Consider the following 23,407-nt stretch of genomic DNA (forward strand, 5'->3'; position numbering starts at 1 on the left):
TACTTGCTCATCACCCCCAAGCCTGAATGTTGTCTAGGCCTTGCTGCTGGTGGTGGATGGCACTGGAAGCCTTTTCTTTCACCTGAGCACACTCAGTGGCAGTGCTCCTCACAAGAGCAATGGCAGGCCTTAACCTATGATTGATCCCTACTTCCCATTTTCACCGAACAAAGGTCATACAAAGTAAACATCGAAGCCCCTCATTTCTCTCAAGGTGCACTAGTCTCCTGTGATATGATGAGTTATGTGGGGGCCCAGGTGTCTTGGGAGAATTTCTCTGAATGGCCTCAGCTAACTTATTGGCTTCCCAAAGCTGCCAAGTCGGCTTCCGTCAATACAAGCGCCTCTTGGAAAATTACTAAGAGGCAGGAGCACTGCGGAGCCGCGGACATTTCTTTGCAATTTTCTCAGCTAACCCACCACCAAGGGGCTGGGGAATCTCTGCCAAATACTCCTTGGGTCGTATTTCAACATTTTGATAACTATAAATGTGTTTTGCAAAAGATCAATGATTCTTTTGACATTTTCGAGGATGACCTGTTTCTAGACAGGTGCGATGGATTCAGACATGCCTGATAAGTCCAATGCTCACTCTGCAGACTGCCACATACAGAGCTGGTGGTGCTTGAAGGATTGTTTGGAGGTAGGTGCACTCCCTCCATTGCCCCAACTGTTCCTCTACACATTCCCAACAAAGTCCCTCGATGTGTTCAGTGCCTTCCTGAATGAACCTTCTCCATTTTGGCATGTTTTGCCCTCTTCAGGGCCATATTAAAGGACATCCTAAAAAGTGATACTGCTCTCCTGCTGGGAGTTTCCTGCCGCAAGTAAGTTCCAAGTGGAGCAAGATCTTTAGGAGTCTGGTGTCAGGCAGATGAACAACAAGTGCCATCCAACAGAGCTGGCTTTGATCAATTAGCACATCAATTCTGAGCAAGTTGGCTTGGTAGGGATCCTGCTGTTGGATTGTCTTTCTTGCCACAGGATTTGGCGGATCATGCAAAGGCACTACTGGTGGTATTTCCCCAGTGCTCTGAGGCACCAAATTGTCCATGTCTCCTAAGAATTTAAGACCATAGGTATCTCTGCTGCTGGGTAAACCATGACCTTGGTCTTGGGTTTGAGATCCTGGTCCTCAAAATGTGCTTTTCCTCAATCAGCCAAAGGCTGAGCTGGCCCAATTCCCAAGATATGGGAAATGGTTCACATTTTCCAGGATCTCACCGTTGATCTGAATCAAGCAGGGGGCGCGGAGTTTGCTATGGGAGCTGATTGGGAGAGGACCGCAGGTTTCCAGATGTTTAGTGAATGGTCCATTTTCTCATATGGTTCGGAGGAGGACACAACACAGACCGAGAGCTTAGCTTCGGAGTGAGAATCATCTGCATCCTGAAGCTCTATGACTGAGGTTAGACTGATTTTGGTTTTGAATCTGAGGTGGCTTAGGTTGAACAGTCTGTTCTCTGAATTATCTGCACACTTGTGGCTAGTTTGCTGGAGGTGAGGTGCAGTACTGCAGGTGAGAAAAATGGGAGGGGAGAGTTGGTGCAATGACAGACTTGTTTGACCCCAGTTTTCACCGAGATAAGGTCCGTGGTGATTCCACTGGTGCGGATCACAGCTTGCATGTCATTGTGGGGTTGGCAGGGAGGGTGGTGAGAAATTTAAGAGAGCAGTCGAATTAGAGGATACTCCGCAAACCTTCACCGTTGATAAAGTTGAAGACTTTCGGGAGGCGATGTACACTGATTGGTGCTTCTCCTTGCAACAAATTGCCCATGATTAAATAGCAAGGTGTTACGGAGTTGAGTCTCACAAGGAAAACCAGCTTCAGAGCCGAAGCACCTCTGAAGGTCAAGAGAATATTATTAAACACAGTGATTGCTCTCAGAATTCAAGTTGTACAGTGCCAGTGGGTAGCATTGCATGAGTCACTTTATGTGGTTAACAGAGCAGATTTCAGTAGTTCCGGCTACTGTTGTGCGACAGCCTTGCTGCAACAACCAGCGACTGAACACTGCAGCCTATGATAAAAATAGAAAGATCTACAGTACTCTGAAAGATTAGCTGAGGGCAAGAACATTAAGGCAGCAATGCTGCAGGCTTTGTAAACATACCCAGCCACTTCTTCAAAAGCAGTCAGGATAATGCCTCATCTAAAACAAGACAGGCAGGGCATGAGCACTGTCTGCATTAACATTTTCCCTTTATAGTCGCCAGAGGGAAAACAACAAATAAAAATAAAGTACTGTGGATGCTGGAAATCGGAAGTAAAACAGAACACACTGGAAAAGGTCAGCAGGTCTGGCAGCATCTGTGGAGAGAGAGAGAAAAACAAAGTTCACAATTCGAGTCGAGAACTTTGAGTTTCAGAGTTCTCGAAACGTTAAACTCTGTTGCTCTCCTCTCCATAAATGCTGCCAGACCTGCTGAGATTTTCCAGCATTTTCTGTTTATATTTTATATTATATGAAAGGAGGCGGCATGGTGGAGTAGTGGTCAGCAGGAGTTCCTCACGGTAGTCCGAGGCCCAACCATCTTCAGCTGCTTCACCAAAGACCTCCCTTCCCACATAAGTTCAGAAGTGAGGATGTTTGCGGATTACTGCGCAGTGTTCAGCACCATTTGCGACTCCTCAGATAATGAAGCAGTCCATGTCCAAATGCAGCAAGGCCTGGATAATATCCAGGCTTGGGCTGGCAAGTGGCAAGTTACATTCGCACCAGACAAGTGTCAGGCAATGACCATCTCCTACGAGAGAGGATCTAACCATTGCACCTCGACATTCAATGGCATTACATTCACTGAATGCCCTCCCCAATCAACACCCTGGGGCTTAGACACCGAACTGGACTAACCATATTAATACTGTGGCTACCAGGGCAGGTCAAAGGCTAGGAATCCTATGGCAAGTAACTCACCTCCTGACCCCCAAAGGGGGTCCATCCAGGCAAGTGGAGAATATTCCATTACACTCCTGACTTGAGCCTTGTAGTTGGTGAACATCGGCACTTTTATGAAACCTACATCTGCCCACGGTTTCAATATTGCTTTTATACCTGGGAAGCTTGTCAAACCCCTTGCACACAGGATAACAGAAAACACAAGCACAAGGAGAGGGAGCACGAGGAGAATTGATGGCGGGTTCCTGAGTTGGCACAGGGCAGGTGTCAGGAGGCTGGGGGACCTGTCCATAGATGGGAAGTTCGCGAGCCTGGGTGAGCTGGAAGGGAAGTTCAGGCTCCCCTGGGGAACACCTTTAGGTACATGCAGGTAAGGGCGTTTGTCAGGCGGCAGGTGGCGGGGTTCCCCCTGCTGCCGCCGCGTGGGGTCCAGGACAGGGTGCTCTCGGGGGTATGGGTTGGAGAGGGGAGGATCTCGGAAGTGTACCAGGTGATGCAGGAGGTAGACGAGGCCTCGGTGGAGGAGCTGAAAGATAAATGGGAGGAGGAGCTGGGTGAGGAGATTGAGGAGGGGACGTGGGCGGATGCCCTAGAAAGGGTGAACTCCTCCTCTTCATGTGTGAGGCTTAGCCTCATACAGTTTAAGGTACTGCATAGGGCTCATATGACCGGGACAAGGATGAGCCGGTTTTTTGGGACCGAGGACAGGTGTATTAGGTGCTCAGGGAGCCCAGCAAACCATGTCCACATGTTCTGGGCATGCCCAGAGCTGGGGGAATTTTGGAAGAGTGTAGCAAGGACGGTATCGAGGGTGGTAGGATCCAGGGTCAATCCAGGCTGGGGACTCGCAATATTTGGGGTTGCAGTGGAGCCGGGAGTACAAGAGGCGAAAGAGGCCGGTGTTCTGGCCTTTGCGTCCCTAGTAGCCCAGCGGAGGATTCTTCTTCAGTGGAAGAATGCGAGGCCCCCAAGCGTGGAGGCCTGGGTCAACGATATGGCGGGGTTTATTAAATTGGAGAGGGTGAAATTTGCCCTAAGGGGGTCAGTGCAGGGGTTTTTCAGGAGATGGCAACCATTCCTAGAAACCATTATTGTTTCTCTTTGTATTTACGGCAGGGTGTGGGGGGGGGGGGGGCTGTTTTTTTTTTTTGTTCTTAGAATTTTCTGTTATTGTTTTCTTTTTTGTGAAAATGTGAACATTTGAATAAAAAGTTTTTTTTTTTTAAAAAGAGAAGCAACATACTAACTCCCCTCTTCCCCCCCCCCCCCCCCCCCCAACACCTCACCGCCACCATCCCCACCCCGCAGGTATCAAATCCATGCATCTCAATATCTACAAGCTTTTAAAACTCAAACTTGATACCGTAGTGATCTGTATACCTGAATGTATGTAAAGGGTTAACATTCATAAGCAAGTGCTAGATTACACTAGATGGCAGCACCAGATACGGGTATAAAAGATAAACTCAGAGAGAGCTCCCGCCTCTTTGTGTCCAGAGTGACTAATGAACAGAGTTAGAGAGAGAGAGATAGCTTAGTGGGCAGGCGCAGTTAAATCATTATTATATATATCTAATCTTGTTAAATCTAATCTACAGTTATAGTTACTGAAGAGTGAACAAACTCAGAGTTAATTTATTATCGTTACTCAATAAACAATATTTGCTTTATTTGAAGACTTCGAGTGCTACTGAACATCACGCATACGACCATTCTGGCAGAAAGCAAATGAGTAATAAGATATTTCACAATGTAATATAACAGATACCACTTGTGTCTATTTATCTCCCCTACTCATTACCTGTGGTGACATTCTGCACAACCACATCAGCTTTCTAGCATTAATAAAATAATATCTGGGAGCTAAAAGGCTATCTCCAGCATATGATTACATAATACACGACAGCAAAAAAAAAACAAAGACACTTGGTTGCAGCACGAACCTTCCGGGGCAGATCCATGCTCCATAAACCAGGATACACGGATGTTGTTTTTGCTTGGGTGAAAACGAGTGAACTTGAATAAAGAAGCGGGAGCGCACGGATGAAGTCTTATGGTTACCAATTTCTCATCGTCACCTAGGAGGAGAGGATAAGTGCTGTCAAAATATATGTCAGCAGACTGGCCAAAACCAACACAAAAGATCGTAACATTTTAAACATAAATTAGCATTCAGCACAAATAAGAGTTTCCAGCATCATTCGTGCCAGTTTGAAAAAAGAAACATTGGGCTAGAATCTGGCCTGGCTACGCACTAAAATCAGAATGTACAAAATTACTGCTCTTAAATAGATTATGGAACATTTTTGAAGCAATATTTTTCAACATTACATTCCTAAATATTTACCAATTGCACTGGTGCACAGCATATTAGGCGTTTGGCAAAATGCAAAGAAGTGAACTGAAACAAGAGGAGAGAAATCTCTTCTCCAAATGAATGTAACTTTGGGCACAATTGGTGCCCAGACCACCAATTACTGTACATCTGAAATGAAAATGACATTCTGGACATTTTCAATCCCTTTCCAGACCATTTAGTTATTGGCAATAAAAGGGTAAGACAACAGTGTGATGCAATGTTTAGGAAATAAAATGAAAGTCGCCATAGTCCGCGAGGTCCATAGGCTGCTCGCACCCCCCCCCTTTTTCTTTTTTAAAGAGGCGACTGGTGGTGGTGATTCAAATGGCAGAACACACAATTAACTAAAGCATGAACATATTTATACTATTTATTGTAAGGAGAATAGATATAAATGTCGGGTGCAGGTTAGATGGGGCTACGCTGTAATGGGGATAGGACAGGAGATTGGGGTAGGGTTCTCTTTTCTCATTTCTTTCACAGAGTCGGTGCAGACCCGATGGGCCAAATGACCTCCTTCTGCACTGTGGGGATTCTATGCTTTTATAGGATGTTTTACTGTAACAGTGCAGGGCCTTGGTGAGACCACATCTGGAATACTGTGTGCACATTTGTTCTCCTTATTTGAAAAATATGTATAATTGTGTTAGGAGCAGTTCAGAGAAGGTTCATTTAACTCATTCCTGGGATGAAGGACTTATCTTATGAAGAAAGGTTGAATAGGTTGTGCCCATAACCTTTAGAGTGTAGAGGAATACCGTGATCTTAGTGAAAAAATAAGATCCTGAGGGGACTTGATAGTATGGATACCGAGAGTGATGTGTTGGGTAAGCTGGGTCTATGTGGACTGCGTTTGATGCAGTGTAGAGAGAGACAGGCTTCCAACACTTGATGAGATGCAACACAATTTTATTTAACATCTAACTATATTACATGCTTAACTGTGGAAATTTATTTTTAAAAACTGTAGGTTGACACTATGCTGACTTGACTGGAGACCTGAGGCTAGCCTGACCAGACTAACTGACTACCACATGGTGTTTGTACTAGTTGCTGCTCACGGGCTCTGACTGTCTCAGAGGCTGGATCCCTAGAGAGCGGGAAAATTGGTGCCCTCTGGCTTTATAGTGGTCGTGTCCTGTCTGGTGATTGGTTGCTGTGTTCTGTGTGCTGACTGGTCATCCTGTGTGTCAATCACTGCCTGTCTGCACTCCATCATATACATGGATGCATATTATGACAGAAAGGATGTTTCCACTGTGGGGAGATTAGAACTAAGGGACACAATTTTTTTAAATTTATTTATGGAATGTGGGCTAGGCCATCATTTATTACCCATCCCTAGTTGCCCTTCAGAAGGTGGTGGTGAACAGCCTTCTTGAATTGCTGTAGACCCTGTGGTCTAGGCACATCCCCAGTGCCGTTTGAGAGGGAATTACAGGATTTTAACCCAGCAACAGTGAAGGAATGGTGATATATTGAATTATACAATGATATACAATTTAAGAATAAGAGGTTTCCTGATTAAGACAGATGAAGTGAATTATTTTTCTCTCAGAGTCATTAGTCTGTGGAATTAGCTTCCCAAAAAGCAATGCTGGCTGGGCAATTCAATTTTTTCAAGGTAGAGTTTGGTAGATTTTTGATAAAGAATAGGTTTCTGAAAGGGCAACTAAACCAAACTTGCATATCCAAAATGCTTCTCAGCAACACATTTTGCGACGTAATCATGGCTAGAATATAGAGAAGCATAGCAAACAAATTGCAGACAGCAAGGTCGCTCATGTGACCAGACAATTTGCTACAACAGTACTGGTTGAGGGATAAATCCTGGCCAAGGCACCAGAACACCTTCTGCTCTTTTTGAACAGTGCCAAGGGACACCCACATTAAAGGAATTCTATAAATGCAAGTTGTTATTTGTCATGAATGAATTGGTTTTGAAGTGTCGTCACTTATTTTTTAGGCAAATGGAGCATTCAATGTGCACAAAACAAGGTACCACAAAGAACATGAGGAGATTAATAACTATTTAATTTACTTTTCATGATAATAGAAAAGTGATAAATGTTGGGTGTACACAGCAAGGTAACTCCCTGGTCACGGGAAATTTATGCCACAGCTCTGATGTCACCAGAAGCTTTAATTGCTGCCAATAACTAGCTTTTAACACTTCCTTCATCTTGGCTCGGTTCTAACACTTTCTCCTCGACTTCAAAAAGGTGTGGGTTCAATAGCAAAATACTAGCAATCTAGACAGAATGCTGGCAATGCTCAGCCAAGCTGGCAACATTTGTGGAGAGAGAAACAAAGTCAAAGTTTCAGGTCGATGACCTTTGGTCAGTGAGTTTCAACAAAAAAGTCATCAATCTGAGACAGGCTGTTCTCTCTCCACAGTTGCTGCCTGGCCTGAATATTTCCAACATTTTCGGTTTTAATTTCAGTTGTGGGTTAACGGTTTGAGCACAATCTTGGCTGACACTTCAGTATAGCAGTGATGGGACTGTTTTACGGATGCGAGATGCGATCTTCCAAATGACACATTAAACCAAATCTGTCCCTCAGGTGTTGCCAGTGTCCCAGTGTGTCACTACTGTTGTTCTGATGAAGTATTTACATCTGAAGCATTAACTTGTCTGGTTTTAGCACAGCTGCTGACTGATCTATTGTACAGTTCCAGTACTTTCTGCTTCAGAACCCGATTTTCAGTTTTTTACGCTTTGTTCACATTATTATTCAGGAACTCCGTCAAAGGTGCTTTCAAGTAGATGCCTTGTGATTGCAGGACTCCGATGTTCACCACAATCAAATGTGGCGAACAATGCTTTAAAGTTCACACATGAGAAATGGGCACTTAAAATAGAAAGGAGAAGGGGGAAAAAAGAACTTGCAACATTTGGCACTCAACACGCCCGTCCGTATTTCCCAGTCTATGAACTACTTTTGAAAAATATAATCACTATTGTTTAAAAGCTCAATACTGACGCGCTACTGGAACCAATGAAACCGTACAAAATAATGGAGAAAAATAATAGCTCAGCAGAGAAATATAAACGTGCATTAATATAATTAACCACGGTTCTTAATCTACCAAAAACGTCTACCCAGTTATGAGAACTATTACTGCAGATAATGTAGGTGCTGTGAAGTGCCACTTGAAAATTTGGATTGTCCTCCACCCCATAGCTACAGTTAAACTCTCAAAATATGCTACAATAATCAAATCACAACTGTAAACTCAATTTATCACCAAACATATTTCACTTACAAATTTGTTTCCATATATTCAGCCGAGATGTTTTTGTTGCGATATATGCACTTAACTCCAGCCTAAATACTTTGTTTAGCCTCACAAAGGCAAGCCAACCAATCACATGTTAAATTTTGCAAGAAAGGTCACATTAAACTTTAATATGGTAATATGTTAACTGGCCATTTACAATATTCAGCTTTAGCATTACTTAACGATTACTTAATTGCAACTTTTACTTTTGAAACAGACCTTGTGGAGACAGATAAAGGATTGGTTTCAAGTGGTTGCTGTTGAAGTAGCCAAACTTTACGCATCCAAAGATCTTGTTCTTAGACAAATGACAGGCAATGTGAGCCAGGTAGAGAGCACGCTTCCTGAGGTAGCGCTGGTTAAGGTTGTCCTTCGCTTGGAGGATTTCCTGAAATTAGAAAGTTCAGAGTCAACTTGGGAAATGTCCCATCCCTCAGATTTCAAATAAGTCAGTCCTTTTCCACATTTTCTCTTCTGAACTTCGCTCCACTACATCAAATGTACCCGTTGTGGTTGAAATAGCAGAATTTCCATAGCAATTCGTAAAGAAACTCACTGTCAGTCCTTCGGCCAAAGGATGTATTTTTTGGTGTCAGGTGCAAGTTACTCTTCAGCAGTTTACTATTTCATTCCCACTGATATCTGTCCAGCTTAAACTTCCTCAGGGATATTGAAATGTGACAGACAGTTGAGGCCAAGTCTGGAACTTCAGTCCTCCAATTTGAGTTCCAATGCCTTGCCACAGCACAAGCTGCATACCCTCATTGTGAAATGCAATTTAAAAAATTATTTTGCAACCTGCAAACATCCACTTATCTTGTTGTATTGCATTCCCCCAGTAAAACAAATCCGTTTCAATATCTCGTTAGCAGGAGGTGCCCCAAAATGGCAAGATTAGGCTCAATTCCCTCAGTCGGATGGATCGTGCTATTAAAGCACACAATCATTTGCTGCTGCTTCCTTTTTTTTGTCCAGCTAATTCCTTATGCAGCCCGAATTTCACCTTCAATAGCCACACCCTTGTCAGAGGTGGGATCTTTCACGTGGCGTAATCACTTCAGGAAGGACAGAGTTTGCAGTGACTGATGGCATTTCTCTCAAAGCCACAATTTTAAGACTTAAACAATCTTTTGATATATCTTAACATGCTGGAACTCAAATCGCCTCCAGGGGCACTGAGCGAAAAGGGTCTTGTATCGGGAAACATGTTGGCCCACAAATCTGAATCTTGCAATGAGCTGGGAAAGCAAAAAAAAACAAGAGACTTTTGGAATAAGGTCAGAACCAAGTATCCATCTTGGAATATGGGTCTGCTGCAGTTGAGAATTTTCTTGACTGATGACATGCATCCAAGGGTACAATGGGAGGGTGGGAGTGGAAATTGCAGAGGCACTGGTGATAATCTTCCAGTCTTCCTTAGACACAGGGGTGGTACCAGAGGTCTGGAGAATTGTGAATGTTATACCCTTTGTTCAAAAAAAGGTGGAAGAATCAAACCGACAAATACAGACCAATTTGACTTCAGTGGTTGGGAAACATCTGGAAGTGTGGGACAAAATCAATAGTCACTTGGACCTACAGGGGAAGTGCAGCAATTGAAAGGTCCCCCATGGAACCAGGAGCCTCAGCAACAAGGTTCCCGTTGTCTATTAGGGAACTAATTCCCTCATGGTTCCCGGAGGTGAATACAGCTGGGATGCTGCCAGTTATTAGTGTCGGACGTCAGGTCCCCTGACACCCTCATTAAATTCAACCTCATGAGACAAAAAAAACACTAACCTAGGATTTCTTAATAAGTTTAGTTTGGAGATCACTGAACATGGTGATGGTCAGCAGATACCGTACTTGAACAAATAAACTTGAGGGGATTTGACAGGATGGGTGCTGAGAAGATGTTTCCAGTTATGGGCAAGACGAGAACGTTATCCAGGAGACATGGGGATACAGTTTAAAAATAACAGGTTTCCCATTTAGGACGGAGATGTGGAAAAATCTTCTCTCTCTGGGGGTTGTTAGCCTGCTCCCTTGGAGAGCAGTGGAGGCTGGGTCATTCAATATGTCCCAGGTTGAGTGAAATCGATTCTTGATTGACAAGGGAGTCAAGTGTTATGGGAGGGGAGACAAGGAAGTGGAGCTGAGGCCACATTCAGGTCAGCCATGATATCAAAATGGCAGAGCAGGCTCGAGGGGCTGAATGGGGTTTTTCTTATTCACTGGATAGGCCAGCACCTTTTCCCATGCCTAATTGCTCTCGGGAAGGGGGTGGTGAGCCGCCTTCTTGAACTGCTGCAGTCCATGTGCTACTCCCGTTTCTCATTCATCCGTTGTTACGTATTTATGATCAAATGAAATGCAAAGTAACCTTAAGAACAAAAAATGAATTGTGACGTGAGCAAATCCAACCCCCAACCCTTGCCCCCTCCCCCGCAACACCTGTGTCACCCCTCTCCGCCAACCCCTGAAGAAACTTACTGCTGGCATTGTAACAGCAACATCCACATTGATCTCTGGCTTGGTGCAAGTACCAAGTAAATAACTTCCGATAACTTTTACAGAGGCAGGGCGTAGAAAGTGAAACTTTCCTTTGATATTGTATGGTATTTGAAGAAAAGGAACTTTCACACCTTTTGGAAGCCACGATTGGTCTGTAATCTGTTGGAATACAAAACAGGATTACCAAAATGAACCTATTCTGAGACAAAATATCATTCGAATTGGATTGGATGGGTTTATTGTCACTATGTGCCGAGGTACAGTGAAAATTATTGTTCTGCGTGCAGCTCAGACAGATCATTCCACACATGAAAAGAAAATACATAATACGGGAAACATAAAACACAACGTAAATACATAAAGACACAGGCATCGGGTGAAGCAGATGGATAGTAGTACTACTCAACAGAGATGTGTGAAGAGGTTAGATCAGTCCATAAGAGGGTTGTTTAGGAGTCTGGTAACATTTATCTGAGATGTATTAACAATAGTGATTGGTTATATTATTCCATTGGTATTGCACTTGCAGATGATACTTTAAAGGTCGCAATTTGTGACTCTATAAATACAGTACAACTCAGCTAACATTACATGATGGCCATATAGAGTTGAGGACCCTCCAGGTCAATCAACAGGTTATTGTGTGAAGACTTCAAATAACACCTACGTTGTACTCTCGTGGAAAGTGTAAGTGTAACTACAGGGCAAATATTTAAAAATACTTGTAGCTGGCCAGTGATTGAACAGCAATGAAAGCCTTGATCACATTTCCCTCTCAGAAAATTAAAGAAAATTGTACATGAAGAAGCTTGAATAGGACGTGAAATCCACACTGAGCCAACCTCTAATTTTCAATTTAACTTATCTTGGACCTCCTTTGTTTATTTTTTTATAAATTTAGAGTAGCCAATTATTTTTTTCCAATTAAGGGGCAATTTAGCTTGGCCAATCCACCTATCCTGTCGAACCCGGGTCCACGGCACGCGCACAGGCAGGAACGCACGCACAGACACACACACCTGTCCAACCTCCAAGGTCATCCCCACCTAGCTGGTTAACAAACCAAGTCACCCCAATCATCATAGTATGTTTGGCATACGCAGGCGGGCAGGCAGTATATTTTTTTTAAACTTTTTTTTAAAAAGGGTGGGAAGGCGGGTCTGATATCTTCCGGGGTTCCCTTTGCACACTGAGGGCACACCACCCCTCCCCCAAAGACAGATATTTGCTTCCTACCCATCTGCTTTCCAAAACACAGCCCTCCACCCAAAGCTGGCCAAAACCTTCTCACCTAATACCCCAAGGCTTTGCTCCCTCCAGAATCAACTGACCTTCCTGGGGCCGCTGGCAGTGCCAGCAGCACCCACTACTGAGCTCTCGGTGCTGCCAGGACCGCTAGAGCAATCTGATTGGCCCACAGTTCCCGAGGGCAGGACATCCTCCGCAACAAGGGGTGGGTGTCCCACCATTACGTAATTCAGCACATCCACAGCACGTTACGGCTGCAATGCGGGACTGCATGAAACGAGTCGGCTTCCAGCCGAGTTTGCTTTGAGGGAAGGAGATGGGGGGAGCCATCCGTTCTCCATAAAATGCAGTCCTGAGAGACTCAATGAGGATTCTCCAATCTGATCAAATGAAGAACTTCCTTGTTTCTTATCCTATCTCCTGATACCACAGATTCCCCGTAAGGCGCTTTGCTGCAAAGGAACAGATGCATGATGGGAGTAGGTCTCCACTCTAAAGCCAGTCAAATATTTGTCATGAGCCATCAGTGAGGTTGAGGCAAATGGCGATCCTTCATCACTAACCCAAGATCAAAATAATTCTGGTGAAAATTGCCTGGATTGTAAACGGAGATGACCACCGATCAACCAGATTTAAAATAGTCCATTCCATCTACCATTATGTCAATTCCATTTGGGGCAGGCTCAATGGAGTGGCCATAATTGTTTAAATCGCAAAGGACAGGAAACCTTTGCCAATTTTCTGTTCCAAATTGTTTAATTAAAACAGATGCTATTGTGTTTGACATATCCTGTTCTCTGCCAGTTAAACACTGCAGTGCTTAGAGTTTGAGATGACCATCTGTTTGTGTGTTTTTTAAGCAATATTCAAACATATTTCATCTTGAACCACATTATTAAAAGGTCACACTGGCAAATATCCAGCAATCCAAACAGATGGTCTCTTAGCAGGACCCCAGGAGTCCAGTGATAATTCAAATCTCAGATCCATCATTGGACAATTTCTACACAAGCAGCTTTTTGCCATTTTACTTTTATGTACGTTGGTCAAATTCAAAATCCAAACCTCCCACCCCACCTGACTAAAAGACTTGATTGACAAAATGGCAGCCAATTTTCTCTCTTTTCACTCCAAAGAATTCAACTGCCAGTGTGCCACTTATTTGATATCTTTTCCTCGAAATGAAGGGTTCCAGAAGAACAGGCGAGATTCGTGTTGAATTTGTGATAAGTGGAACGCATAGACTATAGTATAAATTACGAACAAGGTTTATTTCAATACAATTCGAATACTCCTCCACTCCCTCAGGGTCTTATTTCCCGATCTGCTCCTAGACCGGGTTTTTTTATACAGCTGGAGCTCTTCTTGTAGAGGGGGAGCCTCACCCCTTAAAGGAGCAGCCCCACCCTCTAAAAAGGGGAAGTTCACATTCAGGGAGGTCGTGGGAAATCGTATTGTCCTGATCCCAGGACCTCCATTGGGTTTACAACAAACTGTGATTGTGAAATATAGGCTCATCAAAATGAACACCCAGCCAACAAAAGATATGCCAGACAGGAGAGGGAATGAACAATCCCTATACTTTTACCTACAGCAAAACAAATCCAAGGCACAATACAGTCACAGCACTTTTATAACCCATGCTGTCAAGTTCTTAATGTCAGCAGCAGACAGACAGTGAAACAGATAGTCACATCTGGTTTTATTTTAGGGCCAGCATCTGGTTATGAGAAGCAAAGAAGGAAAACAAATTGGAGAACTAAATTTCTAATCAATTATTTCTCATAATTTTAAATAGATTCCCCCAATCCCAATAATATACAAACATATGAATTAGGAGCAGGAGCAGGCCCCCAGCCTGCAAGATCACGGTCAACCTAATTGGGACCTCAACTCTCCCGCCTACCCCCGATAACCTTTCACCCCCTTGCTTAGCTAGAATCTATCTACCCCTGCCTAAAAATATTCAGAGCGCGATGTAACAGGTAAGGGAGGAGGGAGGCAGTCCTGTTTTGGGAGCATTTAGCAGGGTGTTTCTTCATTGAGCCTTCCCCCCCATCCCACCTCATAAGGGCAGGGCACCCCTAGGCCCGATCCATGGCAGTGTCAACCTGGCACCTGGACCCTGCCAGCCTGGCACTCTGGCAGTGCCCTCCCAGCCTGGTGATGCCAGGTGGCACTGCCAAGGTGCCTGGGTCGTAGCAGGAGTGCCAGGTTACCACCCTGCCCAGAGACCCGGGGCCTCCAATGGCCTGGGAGACCCTGGCACTCTGGCAGTGCCCTCCCAGCCTGGTGATGCCAGGTGGCACTGCCAAGGTGCCTGGGTCGTAGCAGGAGTGCCAGGTTACCACCCTGCCCAGAGACCCGGGGCCTCCAATGGCCTGGGAGACCCTGGCACTCTGGCAGTGCCCTCCCAGCCTGGTGATGCCAGGTGGCACTGCCAAGGTGCCTGGGTGGTAGCAGGAGTGCCAGGTTACCACCCTGCCCAGAGACCCGGGGCCTCCAATGGCCTGAGAGACCCCCACCCCAAATTCCCCTGCCACATTATGTGGACCAGTGCTAAACTGCACCATTGCGATGTCTTCAAGTGCGGGTTTTGGGAGAATCCAGCGCAGACATATCTAAGTGAGCCTAATTGTTCACTTAAACAGGGGCTGGTTTAGCTCACTGAGCTAAATCGCTGGCTTTTAAAGCAGACCAGCAGCACGATTCGATTTCCGTACCAGCCTCCCCGGACAGGCGCCGGAATATGGCGACTAGGAGCTTTTCACAGTAACTTTGTTGAGGCCTACTCGTGACAATAAGCGATTTTCATTTCATTTCATTTTCAAATATGGATCCCGCCCAGTATGGGTGAGATCTAGACTGCGACGTCGCGCAAGATTTCACGAGCGCAATGAGGACGTTCGATCGGGTCCTCAGACTCTACTTCCACCGCTTTTTGAGGAAGGAAGTTCCAAAGATTCACTATCCTCAGAGTAAACATTTCTCCTCATCTTGGTCATAAATTTTTAAATTTAGAGTACCCAATTCATTTTTTCCAATTAAGGGGCAATTTAGCATGGTCAATCCACCTAGCCTGCACATCTTTGGGTTGTGGGGGCAAAACCCACGCAAACACTGGGAGAATACATTGTGTATTTATCGTATATTTTACGTTTTCATATATGGAATGATCTGCCTGGACTGTACTTTTCACTGTACCTCGGTACACATGACAATAAATCGAAACCTAATCAAAAACAATTTGCCCATTCTTTGCAGTTTTTTCATATTCTATCCAATCTTCTGACCTGCCACCCATCCTTATGCACACAAATCAGAATCCCTACAGTGCAGAAGGAGGCCATTCGGCCACTCGAGTCTGCACCAGCCGTGGAAAGAGCACCCTACTACACCCATTCCTGTAACCCAGTAAACCTACCTAACATTTTGGACACAGAAGGGGCAATTTAGCATGGCCAATCCACCTAACCCACACATCTTTGGATTGTGGAAGGAAACTCGGAGGAAACCCACGCAGACACGGGGGAAAACTCCACACAAACAGTCACCCGAGGCCGGACTTGAACCCGTGGCCACCAGATCGCCCTGAAAAAATGTTTTCTTCAAGTCTGATACTATCTTTAAAATTTTAGTTAACCACAGATGGTGGGTCCTCCCCATGTATCCATTCTGTGTATTCTGAAAGATCCCCTTAAATGTCCATCACTGCATCTTTAGTGACCTTTCCCTTCAACCAATTTGCCAGTTCACTTTCTATAGCCCTCATAATTGCCCTTATTTAAGTTTAAAATACGAGTCTTGACCTACTCTTCTCTCCCTCAAACTGAATGTAAAATTCAATCATAATGATCACTGCCACCTAGGGGAGCCTTCACTGTGAGGCCATTATATGAGGCCATTTTGTTGCACAGCACTAGGTTGAGCGTAGCCCGCTCTCTTGTTGGCAGTACGTGTTGTTTTAAGAAACTATTCCGAAAACCGTTCTATGAACTCATCGAGGCCAACGTTGTCCGTATTTCCAGTTTATACGTGGATTAAAATTCCCCATGATTATTACAGTAACTTTCTGACCCTGGACTCCCATTATTTCTTTCTTTACACTCAGTCTTACAGTATGGGCACTTTTAGGGGGCCTGACCATCACACCAAGTGACTTATTGCCTTCATTTATCCTCATATCTACCTAAACCACTTCTACATCCTGATTTTCTAAACCGCCTCTATTGTACTAGTAATTAATTAACAGAACCAACCCTCCATCTTTTAATAGCTTTCTGTCCTTCCTAAATGTCATGTACCATTCAATATACAAATCTCAAGCTATGTCATCCTGCCCCTGTAATGGCTAACAGTTCATACATTATGTCTACTTGCACTCTCCATTCATCTGTTTTGATCTGAATACTACGTGCATTCAGATACAGAGCCTTTGTCATTTTAATTATTTTTGTAACCTCTCGCATTTTCTGCTATTTTACTCACAGATTTGAATTCTCTATCCCTTCCCGTCACAGTCTATTACTTCCCATATTACACCTTTCTCTCTTGCATTGTCTACTCTTTGATTTACCATATCTGGCCAAATTTGATTTCTTGCCCCCACTATTTTGATTAAAGAACTTTCTACCTCCCTAGTCTGGAAGTTTACTAGAATTCCTTGTCCCATCACAGTTCAGGTGAAGGCAGTCCCAAGTGTACAGCTCCCACTTTCCCCAGTATCATTCCCAGTGCCCCACGAACCATAACTCACTTCTACCACACCAATCTTTGAGCCACACATTCACTTCTCTAATCTTATTTGCCTAATGCCAATTTTCAGGTGACCAAGGCAATTCTGAGGTTCTGCCACTCATACCAACTACGCAGAACCTCTCTTTGCCCAAACTAAGTTTTTGGTGCCTACATGAATCTGCCCTCTCCCACACCAAGTTCCTCTCCAGCCCTGAGCAGATGTCCCAAACCCTGGCACCGGGCAGGCAACACAGCCTTCTGGACTCTCACTCTTTGCTGCAGAGAACACTGTCAATCCTCCACCATCCCATACCACCACAGCATTCCTTTTTGTTCCCGCACTTGAATGGTTTCCTGCACCACAATGTCAGCTCATCTACCCTGAAGCCCGCACCCTCATCCAAACAAGCTAAAGGAACATCAAACCCATTGGACAATTGCAATGGCTGAGGTTCCTGCAGTCCTGCCCTCTGGGTCCTCTTACCTGCCCCACTCTCAGTCATACGCTCCGATCCCTGACCACTGACCAAATCAGAAGAGCATATCCTAAAGGATGTGACCACCTCCTGGTACAAAGTGAACCCCTCCCTGAAGCATTGCAGTGTCTGCAGGTCAGCCTCCAGCTCAGTGACTCTAGGGCGAAGCTCCTCGAGCCACAAACACTTTCTGAAGGCGTGTTTGCCCTGGATCACACTGGCATCCAGGAGCTCCCACATGCTGCAGCCTTGGCACCTCGCCTGTCCTGTCATCTTTTTAAAAAATATAAATTTAGAGTCCCCAATTCATTTTTTACAATTAAGGGGCAATTTAGCGTGGCCAATCCACCTAGCTTGCACATCTTTGGGTTGTGGGGGGGAAACCCATGCAAACATGGGGAGAATGTGCAAACTCCACACAGACAGTGACCCAGAGCCGGGATCGAACCTGGAACCTCGGCACAGTGAGCAGCAGTGCTATCCTCTGTGCCACCGTGCTGCCCCCTGTCCTGTCATCCTGAATGTGTTTTAATTAACTGCCTAACAACTTAATAATAATCATCTTTATTAGTGTCACAAGTAGGCTTACACTAACACTGCAATGAAGTTACTGTGAAAAGCCTCTAGTCGCCACATTCTGGCACCTGTTCGGGTACACAGAGGGAGAATTCAGTATGTCCGAATTACCCTAACAGCATTACTTCTCAGGACATGTGGGAGGAAACCGGAGCATCCAGAGGAAACCCATGCAGACACGCAGAGGACGTGCAAATGCCACACACACACACACAGACAGTTACCCAAGCCGAGAATCGAACCTGGGACCCTTGAGCTGTGAAGCAACAGGGCTAACCACTGTGTTACCTTTTTTTTAAAAATCGATTTTATTACCACCAATTCCTGTAATATTTTAAACCTTCAGGAATAGAATAGACATTAACCACTCACCAAATAACTAGCTTCTTCCCCTTTAGCAGAGTAAGAATGAATTCTTACAGGCTGAAAATGTTAGAAGATGCACCCGCTTCCCCCCTCACTCATCCAACGTTCAGCATTCTTGTTCAGAGTCACACTGAGAGGCTTGCATTGAAATGCTCTGAAACTAGAGTTAGCTCAGCCGCAGATACAAGGACAACAGTATAAGCTTGTTTCCTGAATTAACTAACTTCAGCTGCTCTGCAGTGGCGAGCTTGTGCATCCCTGCTGAAGCCAAGGTGAAATTTACAATTTAAAAGGTACATCACAAAATTTCTTTTAGATGTTAAATACCAACAAAATTGCATTTTTAAAAAGAGATTAAGATTCCCTCACTCTTTCAGCACTCAACGTCACAATCAGCAGTGCAAAAAACATCCGATTCCTTCTGACACTGTGAAAGCCAACCAACATTTTAGAATTCTGTTCAATTTCCTTTTTAGCCTCTTCTGCCCCAGTGGCAATAGTCCAGTACCTCAAGACTCACTGCTTAACAATGTTTACCCATCCTGAACATAATCCTGATCAATCCACATTGATCTTCATACCAATTCTGACAGTCTATATGATTTCTTCATCAATAACTTGAAAACCTTTAAAGTCATTCTGTGTCACACTATATTTACACAAACCATCTTTTGTTTTATTCTTTCATGGGGTGTGCAAGGCCAGTATTTGCTGCCCACCCCTTAATGGTCTTCTTGAACTGCTGCAGTACATTTGATTGGACATTTCTAAAGCAATTTGGTACAACCATTACCTGATCTTCACAGTACTATGGTCTGCTTTTGATTCTGATTAATATTTATTCCATGGAAGATATAGGTGCTAACTCATCTGCTGTCAATGAAACTAAAGGTGATGAGATAACAATATAATGAAACTGCATGGGTTAGATTTCCCCCTCTACAATTTGCCACGCACTCATATTTTGATTTGATTTATTATTGTCACATGTATTAGTTTACAGTGAAAAGTATTGTTTCTTGCATGCTATACAGACAACGCATACTGTACATAGGGAAGGAAGGAGAGACTACAGAATGTAATGTTACAGTCATGGCTTGGGTGTAGAGAAAAGATCAACTTATTGATTTGAGGGGGCTTGCTAGGACATTTCAGAGGCCATTGAAGAGTCAACCACATAGTTGTGGGTCTGGAGTCAGTGAAGGCGAGGACAGGTGAGGACAGCAGATTTCCTTCCCAAAAGGACACTGGTAAACCAGAGAGATGGGTTTTATAACAATCAATAATAGTTTCATGGTCACTATTGCTGAGGCTATCTTTTATTCCAAATTTATTCATTGCATTTATTGAATTTAAATTCCACAGCTACCATAGTGGGATTGAATCCAGAGCATTAGCCAGGCCTTCCAGTGATATTACTCTTCACCACTGTCTCATGATTTCATGTTTATGTCATTTTATATAACGTGATATACTACAATTTAAATGCCCCAGATTAACAAAATAGAAACTCCCTCCCCAGAAACCTTAGCTATTCATATTAACATTACAAACACCAGCAAATATTCCACACTATTCCCAATTGTAAACTCATGGATTTAGGGAACAGCATGTTCCTCGGTTACAAATTAACCCCAGGCAATGTTACATCAACTGCATATCAATAGTTTTCCACAGGGTGAAGAGTGACCTGTACAAATCAGCAACTAGAAAACAACACTGCTAGCCTCGGTGGGCAAGAATCTTTACTTCTGAACACACCACTGCAGTAGGCAGAGAGCATTAGATTTCCCATTACCTGATCTTCACAGTACTATGGTCTGCTTTTGATTCTGATTAATATTTCTTCCATGGAAGATATAGGTGCTAACTCATCTGCTGTCAATTAAACTAAAGGTGATGAGATAACAATGTAATGAAACTGCATGGGTTAGATTTCCCCCTCTACAATTTGCCACGCACTCATATTTTAATTTGATTTATTGTCACATGTATTAGTTTACAGTGAAAAGTATTGTTTCTTGCATGCTGTACAAACAACGCATACGTACATAGGAAAGGAAAGAGAGACTACAGAATGTAATGTTACAGTCATGGCTTGGGTGTAGAGAAAAGATCAACTTAATACGAGGTAGGTCCATTCAAAAGTCTGATGGCAGCAGGGAAGAAGCTGTTCTCGAGTCGGTTGGTACGTGACCTCAAACTTTGGTATCTTTTTCCTGACGGAAGAAGGTGGAAGAGAGTATGTCTGGAGTGTGTGGGGTCCTTAATTATGCTGGTTGCCTTTCCGAGGGAATTATAGACAGAGTCATTGGATGGGAGGCTGATTTGCGTGATGGATTGGGCTACATTCACGACCTTTTGTAGTTTCCTGCGGTCTTGGGCAGAGCATGAACCATACCAAGCTGTGATACAACCAGAAATAATGCTTTCTCTGGTGCATTTCTACTCTGCACAGTCTGCTTGTGAACTTAGTCAAATAACACATACAACTAGGATTACCCAATGGCAGGTTTATAATAAAATTTGATTTTTTTTTTTACATCTTAATTTCTCAATGTACAAATCTTTAATTTCACGGAACTAAATTTATCAGTACTGTAATTGACATGTGGAGATTTGTATGCTGATTCAATTTCCCAGTGAAATTGAATTAAAGCCACTTAATACAAAATGTATCAATCCTTCAGGTTTTTCTTTTCAGCAAGTCGACACCCAGCTTGAATTATCCATCAAAAGCTGCCATTTACAGCACTGCTCTGAAGGAATGTTACACAGTCCATAATTCTTATTTAAAATGCAATTGCCATTGTTTCTGTTTTCCAAAGATTCACCGCCTGTACCGTTTCAGAGTAAGCTTACAATTAAAATGGTGTACAAATACAATAATGTGCTGCTTCAGCAGGGGCCAGTGAAGACAACGGCTTCCACCTTCCTAATATTTATTTGGAGGAAATTTCTGTTCATCCAGTGTTGGATGTCGGATAAATAGTCTGACAAATTAGCGACAGTGGAAGAGTCGAGAGGTGGTGATGAGGTAGAGCTAGGTATCGCCAGTGTACATATTAAAACGCTGTGCTTTTAGATAATGCTGCTAAGGGGCAGCACATAGATGATAATGAATAAATAATAATCTTTTATTGTCACAAGTATGAAATTACTGTGAAAAGTCTCTAGTCGCCACATTCCGGCGCCTGTTTGGGTCAGATGAAAAATAAGAGGGGAATGGAAAGCATAGATCCTTGGGGAACATCAGAGGTAACAGTGCAGGAGAAGAAATAGAAGATATTGCAAGTGATATTCTGGCTATGATTAGATAGATAAGAATGGAAGCCGGCAAGTGATTACACTTGTATGCTGATTCAATTTCCCACAGTGAAATTGAATTAAAGCCACTTAATACAAAATGTATCAATCCTTCAAGTTTTTATTTTCAGCAAGTCGACACCCAGCTTGAATTATCCACCAAAAGCCGCCATTTACAGCACTGCTCTGAAGGAACCTGAGACACATATCTGGGCAAACCATCTGGGGTGGTGGGGTACGCGTGAAGATCTTTATTGATGCGGCAAGTTGTAATCACCTGCCGGACAGTGGAGAGGCACAGAGGATAATGCAGTTAACGGTGTCCACGCATGCATGCTGGTGACCAAGGACAAAGAGGGTCAATTCGCCACTGTCAAAATCATGTATGATTTCAATTATACAAGATCAAGACCAATTTAAATAAGGCAGACAAAGAAAAGCAACCCTCCACTAGCTGACGATACAAGGACTGAGACACATATCTGGGAAAAAGATCTGGGGTGAACTTTATTGATGCGGAAAGTTGTAATCACCTGGGACTTGCAACCTAGGAGAGTGATGGAAGCAGAGAAGATGACTGATTTTGAAAGTAAACTGGATGGGCACTTGAGGGAAATAAATGTGCACAGCTGAAGAGAAAAGGAGATGGGGAGGATAATGTAGTCACTCTTCAAATGGTGTCGAGAGGTCAAGCAGGGGCTGATAATAGCTTAGGTTCAGGCTTTTTCACTCCTATGGCAGGGCAAAACCCTGACTGAAGGGATTCAATTATAGAGTTAAAAATAAAATCACATGAATTCCTTTCTAAAGCATTTTAGAAGTGCCATGGCTCCAATGCCTTCCTCCTTCAGTGATGGAAATTATATAACCATGCTTCTTTTACGCAGCAACCTCTATCAGAAATAGAGAATCTTTTATGTCGGATACCCCTTCACTCTTAAGGATGAGTGAAAAAAATATTCTGACAACGATGTAGCTCAAACCATTAACTTTATTTGATATAATTTGCCAAAAATCCATAGGTTGAATAGGAGCAGAATTCTGTATAATATACAATTTTAACTTTTGACAGCATAACTGCAAGCGGTGTTATGGATGTTAACACAGCACTTCAGGAAGTGCTTAAAACTGCATACATCCACGATGGCTTGTGTTGTGGTCTCCGGGAAGCTGTCAAGGTGCTGGACAAACGGCAAGCTCACTTGTGTGTCCTGGCAGGCAATTGTGATGAGGCACAGTATGTTAAATTGGTAGAGGCACTATGTGCAGAGCATCAGATCAACCTGATTAAGGTTGATGACAACAAAAAACTTGGTGAATGGGTAGGCCTGTGCAAAATAGACCGAGAAGGAAAACCTCGCAAGGTTGTAGGCTGCAGTTGTGTTGTTGTCAAGGATTATGGCAAAGACTCACAAGCCAAGGATGTCATTGACAACTATTTCAGAGGAAAGTGATGTGTTTCATAAATAAACACAAAAACTAAAAAAAAAAGAAATAGAGAATCCATTTATTTTCACTCGGTTGTAAATCCACTCGCTATCATTCATCCCATAATTCAAATACTCACACATTCACGTTTGGCTAATAGCTCATTTCACAAAGCAAGGTCTGTACTCTGAAATAGACTGGGGCACAGGTCAGGCGAAGAAATCAATGGAAA

The 23,407-nt window shown here is 43.6% G+C and overlaps 2 protein-coding genes across 2 annotated transcripts in view; one reads left to right on the forward strand and one right to left on the reverse strand.

Annotated features, from left to right (window-relative positions):
* Positions 1 to 23,407, reverse strand: part of nol6 (nucleolar protein 6 (RNA-associated)) — a 130,765-nt gene that overhangs the window by 89,424 nt on the left and 17,934 nt on the right. Inside the window, exons 4-6 of the mRNA XM_038790687.1 lie at positions 11,018 to 11,197; positions 8,765 to 8,933; positions 4,847 to 4,981 (exon numbers count right to left, since the gene is read on the reverse strand). Coding sequence (XP_038646615.1) covers positions 4,847 to 4,981; positions 8,765 to 8,933; positions 11,018 to 11,197 — 484 coding nt within the window. The remainder of the gene's footprint in view (positions 1 to 4,846; positions 4,982 to 8,764; positions 8,934 to 11,017; positions 11,198 to 23,407) is intronic.
* LOC119962715 (40S ribosomal protein S12) lies at positions 22,796 to 23,238 on the forward strand. Its single transcript, XM_038790688.1, has one exon. The coding sequence runs from the start codon at positions 22,839 to 22,841 to the stop codon at positions 23,199 to 23,201; it is 363 nt and encodes a 120-aa protein (XP_038646616.1). The 5' UTR covers positions 22,796 to 22,838; the 3' UTR covers positions 23,202 to 23,238.

This window comes from Scyliorhinus canicula, chromosome 3, assembly GCF_902713615.1.
Source record: "Scyliorhinus canicula chromosome 3, sScyCan1.1, whole genome shotgun sequence".
Lineage (NCBI taxonomy): Eukaryota > Metazoa > Chordata > Chondrichthyes > Carcharhiniformes > Scyliorhinidae > Scyliorhinus > Scyliorhinus canicula.

Bases quoted from the DNA above. Each gene is read 5' to 3' on its own strand.
- LOC119962715 (XM_038790688.1), top strand. From the start codon at position 22,839: ATGGATGTTAACACAGCACTTCAGGAAGTGCTTAAAACTGCATACATC.